General features: G+C 44.2%; 1 protein-coding gene across 1 annotated transcript in view; it reads right to left on the bottom strand.

Annotated features, from left to right (window-relative positions):
* Positions 1–14269, bottom strand: part of LOC311121109 (ADAMTS-like protein 3) — a gene marked incomplete at both ends in the record, with an annotated part of 50929 nt that overhangs the window by 23349 nt on the left and 13311 nt on the right. Inside the window, 2 exons of the mRNA XM_084195640.1 lie at positions 1473–1547; positions 13468–13594. Coding sequence (XP_084051766.1) covers positions 1473–1547; positions 13468–13594 — 202 coding nt within the window. The remainder of the gene's footprint in view (positions 1–1472; positions 1548–13467; positions 13595–14269) is intronic.

The raw sequence follows: 14269 nt of genomic DNA, 5'->3' as shown, positions 1-14269 counted from the left end.
GGAGAAAATAAACTGAGAATTTGATAGAGTCATTTTCTCGTAGAGACATAATCATTTTCAGCTGTCCCACGGCACAGCATCGGCCTTTCTTCTTGTCATCCCCCTCTCTCTCTCTTTATTTGTCTTTCTCTAACATATGTGTTTCTCTCACAAAGTATTTTATGAGGGGGAAGATTCAAATGTCTTCCCAAAACAATGTTTTACGTTAGAGATTAATGGAATCACTAACATTTCAACAAACTCTCGATTCGCGTTCAACAAATGTTTCTGGAAAGGCCCAGGCGTGTTTAATGTATTTTCAACATCAATTATACAGTACATCACAGATGAGAATTTGGAATTTCGCAACTTGAAATAATTAACCACAACGTAGCCCTTTGCCATATCATGAAAAGAAGCCATTTGTAAGCCAAATAGACTTTTAAGAAAAGACCACAGGTAAAAATAAGATACCACTTCCCTCAAACCGCTCCTGACAATATTTAGTTTCAGTGGAGTTTGTGAACTTGAAGCTCAGTTCCAGAGGCTTTACATTTCTCAAATCAGCTTTTCCTCTGTTCTCCTTTACTAGGTTTTTTCTCATTTTCTGCTTTTTTACATCACTGTTCTTTTTTCCATTTCCACATCGGCCTCGCTAGTCTCCTGATAGTTGATAAACGATCTGCTAAAGTAATTCGAAGGTCACTCCAAACCCTTGTTTTGAAACATCTGACAAAACACACATCCACTTAAACCTGTGGAGTTCTAGGGGTGTATTATGATGTTGGCCACCAACGAGGCAGCTGGAGTTAGCCATGTCTCCTGTGGAATCAGAGACACGCACACACGCACGCACACGCACACACACACACACTGGCAGCGATCACACACAGGAAACACATCCCATAAATCTGAAATGCATGAGCTCCCAACACAAGCCAACAGAGAGGAGAGAAGGAGAGAACTCTGTCTCTCTCTTTCTCTCTCACTCCCTTCCTCTATTAGCACTGCTTTCTAGAACCTCAATGGAACATTCTGGAATCTCTGAACATTCCTGAATGGCAAAGCATGACGTGTGTGTGTGTTTCTTCGCGCATGTGTGTGCGTGTCTGCGTCTCTACCTGCATGTGTGTGTTTGAGTTTCTACCTGTGTGTGTGTGCGCACACATATCAAAGTGGCCCATAGGTTAAACACATCTATATTTCAGCTGAGCGTTGTCAGTGTGGTATGTGATTCTCAAAGCGCTGGGCAGAGTAAGACATAACGTGATGACTTCCTCTATAAATCACTAGCACTGATCAGCTGCCAGAAGAACATTTGGTAGCCCAGATGTTTAGAGAGAAAGAGAGACCAAGAGAAAGTGTGTGTGGTTGTTTGTGTGTGTGTGTGCGTGTGAATGCGTGTGTGTGTGTGTGTGTGAATACGTGTGCGCGCGTGTGTGTGTGTGTGTCTGTACAGGTTGGACAGGCCCCTAGAACAGTGTAAAACTCACCTATGAGGTCGGGTCCTTTGGCGCTGACTCTCAGACTCCTGCTTCCCAAGGGGACTTCCAGCACTGTCTTCACAGCTTTAGGACAAAGGAGATTTTATTTAAACTACTCATCAAATGCCAAAATGTTTCCACAATTCCCCAAATGTCCTCACAATACACAACGATGTCAACACAATACATGAAAGCTCACGTGTCTCCCTCTTGGCTTTCTTCAGATGACGAAGGCCAATGGGCCAACATGTAAGCATTGATAAAGGGAGAAAATAAAAAAAGCTTGTATGTGATACGAGCAAGAGCAGTGTGCAGGTTTCTTTTTCTTTTTAGGGTAAACAAATGAAGCGATCTAAAACATTTCCTGTTCTTAATATCGAGCTGGCATGACTGTTTCCTCCCTGTTTTAGTTGATTTGTATACTGAACTCCTTTTGGCTTCAGATCTCACCACGAACATGAACCTCAGTAAATAAAGTTGGGGCCTGTCCTAAATGGCACCCTATTCCCTATATAGTGCACTACCTTTGACAGGGGCCCAATACGGCTCTGGTCAAAAGTATTGCCCTATGTAGGGAATAGGGTGCCATTTGGGACACAGCCGGAATGTAGGAGTTCTACTTCAGTTGTCAGATCATACTGACCTTCAGTGTCTTATCAACGAAGGGGGTTGGTGAGACCACTTACAGTTTTTTTTGATTGCTTAAGCACGATTTTCAAAACAGGGCCCGTGTTTTCAAAACACTACACACAATTAGCACAACCACACACCCAATTAGCAAAACACTACAGATCCTTTGCAAAATTAAACACTCTTGTAAAAACTATACACTTCTTTTTAAAAACCACACTTTGTTACCATATGAAACACACACGTTTCACATTACTATACTCTGTTTGCACGAGTTACACTCTGCTGTGATAAACCTAAAACACTTTTAGCACTTCTACTTCCCTATGATTAGAGTAGGCTACTCTCAACAAAGTACAAATATAATGTAAATTCACCAAACACTACACAAGACCAATGTTGCAGACTGAAGAAACTCATTTATTTCTCAACACGCCCAAAATGTTGACATGGAGATTCATAATACTGTAACCAAACGTCACTTTACGTATTGTAAGTTCAAAAAAAATAAAAATAAATAACTAGACATTGTCTCTTCGCCTAGCTGGATCTGGCCAGAGAATTTCATCAACATCGCAGGCAATGTTGTCATTAGCAAGACACCTTGGAAAGAAACGTCTTGAATGACGAATCCATCCTTGCATTGCTGCTACCTCCATCTGGTCACAGGCCTCCTCCATGGCTTGGATGAGGGGTACCTCAGCCTGGAGACGGAGATCATATACCTTCCACCGCCATGCCGAGAAAAACTCTTCTATAGGGTTGAGGAATGGAGAGTATGGTGGAAGATATAGGACGGTGAAATGTGGATGTTGCTGAAACCAGTTCTGAACCAGAGCAGAGCGGTGGAAAGACACATTGTCCCAGACAACAATGTATTGCATATGATCGATTTGATTTGCTGCTGTTATGTTGTGCAATTGGTCCAAGAATGTAAGTATGAGTGCTGTGTTGTAAGGGCCCATATGGGCATGGCGGTGGAGGACCCCATTCTGTGTAATGGCTGCACAGAGTGTTATATTACCCCCACGTTGCCCTGGGACATTGACTATAGCCCTGTGGCCAATGATGTTTCTTCCCCTCCTTCGTGTTCTCGTCAGGTTGAACCCAGCCTCATCTACGTAAATGAACTCATGCTGGATCTCCTCTCCATCCATTCGTAAAACTCTCTGAAAAACAGTGTCAGGCAAAATTGTGTAGTTCAGTGTAGATCTAGTATACATATTACAGTACAGTAAAAGATTATGAGACAGTATGCAAGATCACACTGCTAAAGTGAATACATACCTCTGCATAATCATGCCGCAGTCGTTTCACCCTTTCGGAATTGCGCTCGAAAGGCACTCGATAAATTTGCTTCATTTGAATATGTTTTTTTTTTAGGATGCGTGCCAGTGTTGATGTTGAGACCTGATGGATATCGTTGAAAATGGCGTGGTTATTGACAATGTTAGCTTGGAGCTGCTTGAGTGTTATAGCATTGTTGGCCAAAACCATGTTTACTATCTCCCTCTCTTGCTGTTCTGTGAACATAGGAGGCCTTCCCCCTTGTCGTCCCTGACCCGCAATCCTATGTAGAAAAAAAAACAGTATACAATAGTACAGTAATTTCACAGGAAAAGGTAACAGAAGTGCTGATAGTGCATAGAATATAGTACTGTAAGCAGTTACTGAAACCGTGCAGATGTTTTTGATATGATGATATTTTTACAATACCTATTTTCCAGTCGAAATGTTCTCATCACACTTGCCACTGTATATCGGCTTAGATTTGGCTGTACTCGCAGTCCAGCCTCCCTCAGCGTCAGGCCGTGGTTGACAATGTGGTCAACTAGTGTTGCGCGGATCTCATTTGTCAGATTCGGTCCTCTTTGAGCACCTTCTTGTCTTCCTCTTCCTCTTCCTCTTCCTCCCCTTCCTCCTCCTCCTCCTCCTCCTCGTTCTCCTCCTCGTCCTCCTCGTCCTCCTCGTTCTCCTCGTTCTCCTCGTCCTCCTCCTCGTTCTCCTCGTCCTCCTCGTCCTCCTCGTTCTCCTCGTTCTCCTCGTCCTCCTCCTCCTCGTCGTCCTCCTCCTCCTCCTCCTCCTCCTCCTCCTCCTCCTCGTCTTACTCTTTCTCTGACTCTTTCCATTGTGCTTGAAGACCGATGAACTCACCTGCTGCTTTTTATAGTGCTTATACACCTGATTGGTGTGTCTACAATTAAGCAAACGAGTGTTTGCACACCTGATGACTGTGTTGAACCAATTGGTTGGACGGTGTGGTAATTTGACAGTCAGTGCTTTGGTATTGCAAGGACGTGACTTCATGATAGATTTTTGTGTGTAATGTATGTTAAGTGTGTTTAGTGTTTTGCAAATCACTGTGTGTAGAGTTTTGCAACAAGTGTAAGGTTGACAATGTGCTTATAGTTGTGCAAATATGGGCTGATGTTTTGCTTCTTGAGTGTAAGGTTTTGCTAATAGTGTACTACTTTTAATTTTAGTGTGTAAGCAATCCAAAAAAACTGTAAGCATACAGTCGATGTAAAAAAAACACTATGACAACGAATTTTATGAGGTCAAATAGCACTGTGTCGAAACAATTTAGTTTCAAAGTGGAATTAAATAATGTATCTGTAATGTATCTAGAGTCACAGGGTTGAAAAACCTGGAGTAACTGTTGGACAGTAAAAGCATTGTCAGAATTTGAGTCCCAAATGACACCCTAAGGGCCCTGGTCAAAAGCAGTGTACTATTTATAGGAATGGGGTACCATTTGGGACGCAGACAAAGACTGTGATAAGGAATGTTCTTCCAAGGAGCAACATGGAATCTATGAGCTCACAAACCAGGGAGGAAAAATGATAACCCATATTTCTCCTTCCGCAGTCCGCAGTCTGCAACAATGTGCCAATTCTAAATGTGTTAATGTGAAAACAGAAGAACAACAACATATCTACAGCAGTCAAATATGAGGTCAGGCAAGAAGGGTTTGTGTGTGTGTGTGTGTGTGTGTGTGTGTGTGTGTGTGTGTGTATGTGTGTGTGTGTGTGTATGTGTGTGTGTGTGTGTGTGTGTGTGTGTGTGTGTGTGTGTGTGTGTGTGTGTGTGTGTGTGTGTGTGTGTGTGTGTGTGTGTGCACATGCGTGTGTGTGTGTGTATGTGTGTGCGTGTGTGCGTGTGTGTGTGTGTGTGCACATGCGTGTGCGTGTGTGTGTATGTGTGTTCGCCCGTGCGTGTGTGTGTGTCACTGGGGCATATCACATTCCACTCATAGCGTTGCTCTGAGGTTTAGTTTTCCAGTGCTGAGTAGAGATAAACCAGGTGATAACATCTGATATCTACTGTAGAAACACCTTGTGACAGTCACGTTAACCCCCTCCAAGCCCACCCAGTTTCTCTATACTGTCAACCTCTCACAGGTACAGTACAAGTGACACAGTGTGTGTGTGTGTGTCTGTGTGTGTGTGTCTGTGTGTGTGTGTGTGTGTGTGTGTCTGTGTGTGCGTGTCTGTGTGTGTGTGAACCTTTCCTCCATGGTTCTTCCCAACTCTTTCTCCATTGTCCTCGACCTCTGTAAGTGCTGTGACCCTCACTAATACTGACGCAGGTTGGCATTTATTGGGATGACTCATGTACAGGAGGCAGCTCTGCAGAGTGGTCACTAAGCCACAAAGTCCTAACATCTGATTTTAACCATAACCATAACCTTAACTACACTGCTAACTCTAATGCCTAACCCAGCCTTAAATGAAGACCAAAAAGCAAATTGTTGTTTTCATGAATTTTTACGATATAGACAATTTTGACTTTGCATCTAGTCGAAATCGCTTAGTTCTGCCTCCAGAGCAATATTCATGATAATAAACGTCAACCTGCAATAGTGACAGGGGTTAGAAAGGGAATAATTATCGCTAACAGAACACTCCCACTGACTTTGATCCTTATGTATCACACGTTTCAGTAGGGGTAGGAGTGCTGATCTAGGATCAGGTCCCCCCTCTCCATGTAATCTTATTCATTCTGATCTAAAAGGCAAAACTGATCCTAGATCAGCACTCCAACTCTGAGATGCTTGGTGCACACATATAAACCATGCTGTAAACCAATCATTAAATACAGCAGAATATACAGTGCATTCTGAAAGTATTCTGACCCCTCGACAAAGCAAAAACTGTTTTTAGACATTTTTGCAAATTTATAACAAATTAAAAACTGAAATATTACATTTACATAAGTATTCAGACCCTTTACTCAGTACTTTGTTGAACCACCTTTGGCAGCGATTACAACCTCCAGTCTTCTTGGGTATGATGCTACAAGCTTGGCACACCTGTATTTGGGGAGTTTCTCCGATTCTTCTCTGCAGATCCTCTCAAGCTCTGTCAGGTTGGATGGGGAGTGTCACTGCACAGCTATTTTCCGGTCTCACCAGAGATGTTCGATTTGGTTCAAGTCCGGGCTCTGGCTGGGCCACTCAAGGACATTCAGAGACTTGTCCCGAAGCCACTCCTGCGTTGTCTTGGCTGTGTGCTTAGGGTTGTTGTCCTGTTGGAAGGTGAACGTTCACCCATCTGAGGTCCTGAGCGCTCTGGAGCAGGATTTCATCAAGGATCTCTCTGTACTTTGCTCTGTTCATCTTTGCCTCGATCCTGACTAGTCTCCCAGTCCCTGCCGCTGAAAAACATCCCCATGATGCAGCCACCACCATGCTTCACAGTAGGGATGGTGCCAGGTTTCCTCCAGGTGTGACGCTTAGCATTCAGGCCAAAGAGTTCAATCTTAGAGTCATCAGACCAGAGAATCAGGTTTCTCAGGGTCTGAGAATCCTTTAGGTGCCTTTTGGCAACTCCAAGCGGTCTGTCATGTGCCTTTTACTGAGGAGTGGCTTCCGTTTGGCCACTCTACCATAAAGGCTTGATTGGTAGAGTGCTGCAGAGATGGGTGTCCTTCTGGAAGGTTCTCCCATCTCCACAGAGGAACTCTGGAGCTCTGTCAGAGTGACCATAGGGTTCTTGGTCACCTCCCTGACCAAGGCCCTTCTCCCCCGATTGCTCAGTTTGGCCAGGCGGTCAGCTCTAGGAAGAGTCTTGGTGGTTCCAAACTTCTTCCATTTAAGAATGACGGAGGACACTGTGTTCTTGGGGACCTTCAATGCTGCAGAATTTTTTGGTACCCATCCCCAGATCTGTGCCTCGACACAATCCTGTCTCAGAGCTCTACAGACAATTCCTTTGACCTCATGGCTTGGTTTTTGCTCTGACATGCACTGTCAACTGTGGGATCTTATATAGACAGGTGTGTACCTTTCCAAATCATGTCCAATCAATTGAATTTACCACAGGTGGACTCCAATCAAGTTGTAGAAGGATGATCAATGGAAACAGGATGCACCTGAGCTCAATTTCGAGTCTCATAGCAAAGGGTCTGAATACTTATGTAAATAAGGTATTTCTGTTTTTTATTTGTAATAAATGTGCAACAATTTCTAAAAACCTGTTTTCACTTTGTCATTATGGGGTATTGTGTGTAGATTGATGAAGAAAAACGTGACTGTATGTGGAAAAAGGAAGGGGTCTGAATAATGTCCGAATGCACTGTATGTTTTAGTGCGCTGCAGTGAAGTAGTAATGACCACATCCACGTCTCCTAAAATGTCACTGTGTTTTATGTCATGTACTGCTAAAAATATCCAAACTCACACACATGCAGACAGATACACAAACATACGCAACACACACACACACACACACACACACACACACACACACACACACACACACACACACACACACACACACACACACACACACACACCCACACCCACACCCACCTCAATATCCAACCTGATAAGTGTAAGATAGAACTCTTTCATTTCAGTAGGACCCGTGCTAAATGTGTTCCCCTGCTAAAGTGCTGCCTTTTCAGACACTTACCTTTTTCATACTACACGTTGTTCTCCAAGCCTGTGGCTGAGAGGGGCGAGTCTTTTGTTCTAACGAGGCGAGAGGTTTATAGAGAAGTGCTAATGCTATTTTCCGCTGTTTGAGAAAGCTACTTTTCCCTCTTGCAGCACTAGATCTGCATCCCAAATGGCACCCTATTCCCTACATAGTGCAATACTATTGACCAAATCCCTATGGGCCCTGGTCAAAGGTAGTGCACTATATAGGGAATAGGGTGCTATTTGGGACGCATAACTGGGACACTCCTTTTAACAATTAAGCCCTGATGGACTCCCACCAAAGTCCTTAAAATAATGATATATGGAAAGAGAATTGGTAAGTCTAAAATTGTATGACGGTAAGGAAATAAAGTCCATTCCAGTTTTTCAGAGTTTCTTCAATTGTCTGAAATGAATCATCCCAAATAAATGAGGGAACAGTGAAACATGGATGTACTCTGTTATGAGCTTGGTTTAGACTAATCTTTCATCGACTCACCGATACAATGGAGTAATTCTGGCACTAGCGCTTTGGCTTTAAGCATATTCCAGACACAATGACTGATACACACCATTCACAATCATAAATGAAGGATCACAATAAACTAACGTGCTATGTGATGCTTTCTTTCTCTGTGTTTGTGTGTGTGTGTGTGTGTCACTGGGGCATATCACATTCCACTCAGACTCATAACGTTGCTCTGAGGTTTTGTTTTCCAGTGCTGAGTAGAGATAAACCAAAATCTGAAAGGAAAATGAAATCAATGGCCGAATCAGACTGGAAACGCTCTCTGCATATTTCTATATTTTCCTTTGGTTGGGAATGCTGATGCAGTGAGTGTGCAGAGTGAGCTGTGAGGAATGAAGCAGAACTGCCAGCTCCTCATTAGCAGCTTTTACAGTAGATTAATAAAGAGGAGAGGGAATGACTATCCCGAGCCCAGGGCCCAGACACACACACGCATGCTCGCAAATACACTCACACGTATGCATGCATACATGCATACACTCTTGCACGCAAGTTCACAAGCACGTGCGCACGCGAGCCCACACACACACCTACACACACACACACCTACACACACACACACACAGGCCAAGAGTGCTTAGCCCCGGGTGCCCTGGACCATCATCCAGAAAAATAAGGGCCTGTAGCGCACAAACTACTACAGAGGTAGAGGAAGCTAATGGGGAGAGAGATGGAGGGGGTAGAGAGAGAAGAGAAAATATAAGGAAAAAGGAAAGGTGGAGAAGGAGAGATAGATGGAGAGAGAGAGACAAAGCAAGACAAAGAAAAAGAGGGAGACGAGAGAGAGAGAGAGAGAGAGAGAGAGAGAGAGAGAGAGAGAGAGAGAGAGAGAGAGAGAGAGAGAGAGAGAGAGAGAGAGAGAGAGAGAGAGATAGAGTATAAAAAGAGTGAGTAGAGAAAGAAATGGAGAAGCAGGAGAGGCTCCTCAACAATCTGATTACCGTCAGAGTGCTCTGCTCTCCTGTGCCAGCTTCTCAATGGGACCTGGAGGTAGCCTACATATCATTGCGACCCACTGTGAATTATTGGCGAGACGCTCTTTATTAGAGAGAACATAACGCGCTTGGATTGAGTTACCCTGAGATTCGGTCAAACAACCTCTTAAAAGGAACAAGCATGATGCTGTGAAAACGTCTAACTCTGCCCGTCGAAACAAAAGTCCCAGTACTTCTTTGTCGGGAACTCGGACTCCAACTGTTTGAGCGCTTTGTTCAGAGCGAGGGGGAATTCTTGGAAGAGGAGAAGTGACTTAAGTGCGACTGGCAGACCCGGGCAGAGCGAATGCTGACGACTGACGCTGTCCAACAACAATATAAATGTCTCTTTCCACTGTATAAGGCTCAGCTTCGTCCCTATTAGTGGGCAGCTACAAAGACAGCCTTGTGCTGGTATTAGGAGAACAGAAGGCTTCTAGACAATATAGACATATGTATTTACTGTGGCTCATGGTAATAATAATAATATGATATATGGACAGTTATGGCTGGGGTTTGACATGATGAAACAAAACTAGGGTTAGGGTCTAGTAATGGTCTAATGGGGTCAACCAGGACCTAGTAATGATCTAATGGGTTAATGGTCTAATGGGGTCAGCCAGGACCTAGTAATGGTGTAATGGGGTCAGCCAGGACCTAGTAATGGTCTAATGGGGTCAGCCAGGACCTAGTAATGGTCTAATGGGTTAATGGTCTAATGGGGTCAGCCAGGACCTAGTAATGGTCTAATGGGGTCAGCCAGGACCTAGTAATGGTGTAATGGGGTCAGCCAGGGCCTAGTAATGGTCTAATGGGGTCAGCCAGGACCTAGTAATGATCTAATGGGTTAATGGTCTAATGGGGTCAGCCAGGACCTAGTAATGGTCTAATGGGGTCAGCCAGGACCTAGTAATGGTCTAATGGGGTCAGCCAGGACCTAGTAATGGTCTAATGGGGTCAGCCAGGACCTAGTAATGGTCTAATGGGGTCAGCCAGGACCTAGTAATGATCTAATGGGGTAATGGTCTAATGGGGTCAGCCAGGACCTAGTAATGGTCTAATTATTTTTGGTCAGGTCACATGGTCAGGAGAACTACTAGCCCTAATAATGTATTGGGTACCAATCTTAAAATAGCTAGAAAACTACTAACCCTAATATGAGTATCTAAAATAGATGTTATTTTGAGGTCAACTGGAAATACTATGCTGAGGATTCATAGAATGCAGTGTTTTCCCTCCTAAATGTGCTGAATAATCCTAGGCATCTACAGCTGTACTGTACAGTACATACCCAATGTTACTGTTAGTTCAACTAAATGTACAGTACATACCCAATGTCACTGTTTAACTAAATGTACAGCACAAACCCAATGTCACTGTTAGTTCAACTAAATGTACAGTACAAACCCAATGTCACTGTTAGTTCAACTAAATGTACAGTACAAACCCAATGTCACTGTTAGTTCAACTAAATGTACAGTACAAACCCAATGTCACTGTTAGTTCAACTAAATGTACAGTACAAACCCAATGTCACTGTTAGTTCAACTAAATGTACAGTACAAACCCAATGTCACTGTTAGTTCAACTAAATGTACAGCACAAACCCAATGTCACTGTTAGTTCAACTACTTTGAGCTCATACAGCCACATCACAATACTACAGCAGGTTCTGGGGTTTTCCAATTAGCTGGCAAAGTGAGTTAACCTTGGATTATAGTTGAGTCAGACACTACACTACTGCTTGACCAAACGCCCGTTGGCCAGTACTATAGGTATGTGACAGATACTGTAAACACCCACCAACAATTAAAAGACAGATCTAAATATTTACATGGTTACTTGATGTTATTTCTAATATGAATGTTTTTTGAGGGAGCGAGCCATGTTCATTTCCACTCTCCAGCGCATGTCAAAACAAGTTAATTTGAGGAATTTTATACAATACCTCAGCTTGAAGGCCAATAAATTCAGTATGCAAATACGTTTGGTGCCAATGTCTACTCAATTAACCTTTAAAGACGTGTGGAAATGCTAAGATGTACTGGAAATAGCCAAGAGCATCTTAACAAAATTCTAGTTTGTCAGATGTTTTTTACACCTCAAAAGTAGTCTAATGTTGAGATGTCCCATGCCATCTATTGTGTAGATCCAGCTATATGCCTAATTCCAAAATGAATGGAAACCTTTTCAAAGTTTGATTTCTCCAAGACCTAAAATACTCCTGAAGTGTATTCCATGAAGCTGACAACAATAGCCAACAATTTACCAGGAAAAGGCCGACCTTCAAGTCAACATTTCTCAACTCTTTCAAACATGGATCGCAGTCCTGTACAGTAAACCAGTGCTTGGCAGACTGGAACGTAATAACTACATTTAATTGAATTCACAAACCACACATTTTTCTAGTAAAAACATTGCCATTTTGCATGGTATTTAATGTCCCTAACCACCTCCAAGCAAACAAGAATGCAGTTATCACGTCAGAAAAAACATAATAGTGACAGCCAAAATGCAGTCATGATTTTAATCTCCACACAAAGTTTTACGAAAAGCCCACACTAAAAAATCAGCCACTATTTTGAAGCTTACATTGGAAAGCTCCATCTGTGGACAGCCTAAGCCAGATGGCATAGTAGTATACCAGCTTTGATAAATAAACTCTGTGGGCCATAACACTTATCCAGACCAGACCTGGGACAGATCATTAACCCAGACCAGACCTGGGACAGAACACTAACCCAGACCAGACCTGGGACAGAACACTAACCCAGACCAGACCTGGGACAGAACACTAACCCAGACCAGACCTGGGACAGAACACTAACCCAGACCAGACCTGGGACAGAACACTATCCCAGACCAGACCTGGGACAGAACACTAACCCAGACCAGATCTGGGACAGAACACTAACCCAGACCAGACCTGAGACAGAACACTAACCCAGACCAGACCTGAGACAGAACACTAACCCAAACCAGACCTGGGACAGAACACTAACCCAGACCAGACCTGAGACAGAACACTAACCCAGGCCAGACCTGAGACAGAACACTAACCCAGGCCAGACCTGAGACAGAACACTAACCCAAACCACACCTGGGACAGAACACTAACCCAGACCAGACCTGAGACAGAACACTAACCCAGGCCAGACCTGAGACAGAACACTAACCCAGGCCAGACCTGGGACAGAACACTAACCCAGACCAGACCTGGGACAGAACACTAACCCAGACCAGACCTGGGACAGAACACTAACCCAGACCAGACCTGGGACAGAACACTAACCCAGACCAGACATGAGACAGAACACTAACCCAGACCAGACCTGGGACAGAACACTAACCCAGACCAGACCTGAGACAGAACACTAACCCAGACCAGACCTGGGACAGAACACTAACCCAGACCAGACCTGGGACAGAACACTAACCCAGACCAGACCTGAGACAGAACACTAACCCAGACCAGACCTGGGACAGGGCTCAGGACTTGAAGGATTGAGGTACAGTACCAACACCTGACAAGTGGGGAGAGATATTTTGAGAGGACCGTAAGGGACATGGGATGGACTGGTGTATTTCCAGAAGGGTTTGCAAACCTTGTTGGGGGGCGATACTATATTTAGGGCCAGAGAAAAAAGGGAGCATTGTGAACCTTGTTGGTGAGGGATATTTACATGGGCTTGGGAGAAGATGAGAGTTAAGGAGACCAGAGTGTATTTTCACAGCAGTTGTAAACCTCGTTGGGGGAGAGCGATGAAGAGAGATTATATTTACCTATGGCCATAGGCGGACAAGGGAGCGAGACGATAATGTATTTTCAACAGAGAGTGTGTTCACAACCTCTGTGTGTAAAGATATTGATATAGCGCAGAAGTATGGTCAGCTTAGAGAGGGAAGAGTGTATTTTTTCAGGCGTTGCCGAACTTGTTGTGTACCTACGTTCTTCCGGTGAGACGTGAGGCAGCGCCTGGCCCCGGACCAGCCGACACGTAGAACCGTCGCCGGCACACACACCGCAGTTGTCTTCCCTGGCACCGCTGCCCAGCTGTCTGTCACATCCCACCTCCTGCCAACACAAATATGGAGAGAGAGAGGTGAGAAAGAAAGAGGGATAGAGTGAGGGGTTGAGGGAGGTAAGGGACGGAGGTGGAGGGACAGAGGGTGGAGGGTGGTTAGAAGAGAGGTAGAGGGAACCCCCCTCCCTGCCGCCCACACACACACACATGTGCTTCTCCTTTCAGGAATTCAGTTTATTTTCCCAGCTCAACGCTCCATCCATGCTCTCGTGATCATTAATACATATACATTGGAAGGTAGAGGACTGGTCCCATTCTGTCACGTGTTAAACCCAGTCTGCCTACTGTCTGTTCTATCCCTTACAGCCTGCTATGCCATCTTCTCATTGCTACTGGACCCTTGACTTGCCTTTCAGATTCACCTCAGCGTGTGACCAAGTCTTTTGAATTGTATTTTGACCCCTCTAGATGGACAAAACAGTAGTTGCAGCCACAGCCCAGAATTAGACACCCAGTTAGAATTGGTTGTGACTCAGAACTAGGTAGACTACTGTACAGTGCCTATGTTTGAAGGTTGTGTGATGGATTTCAGATAGCAGTGAAGTGTCTACCAGCTGTGTGGACGGTCTATGGAAGGACCAGCTCATATGAAACCCCTGTATGTTTTCCTTGCATGACAGAGAGAGAGAAAGAGAGAGAGAGAGAGAGAGAGAGAGAGAGAGAGA

The sequence above is a fragment of the Coregonus lavaretus genome, assembly GCF_964263955.1.
Source record: "Coregonus lavaretus genome assembly, contig: HAP1_SCAFFOLD_1625, whole genome shotgun sequence".
NCBI lineage: Eukaryota > Metazoa > Chordata > Actinopteri > Salmoniformes > Salmonidae > Coregonus > Coregonus lavaretus.
Note: the sequence above shows the minus strand (reverse complement) of the source record. Positions and strands in the feature narration are given on the sequence as shown.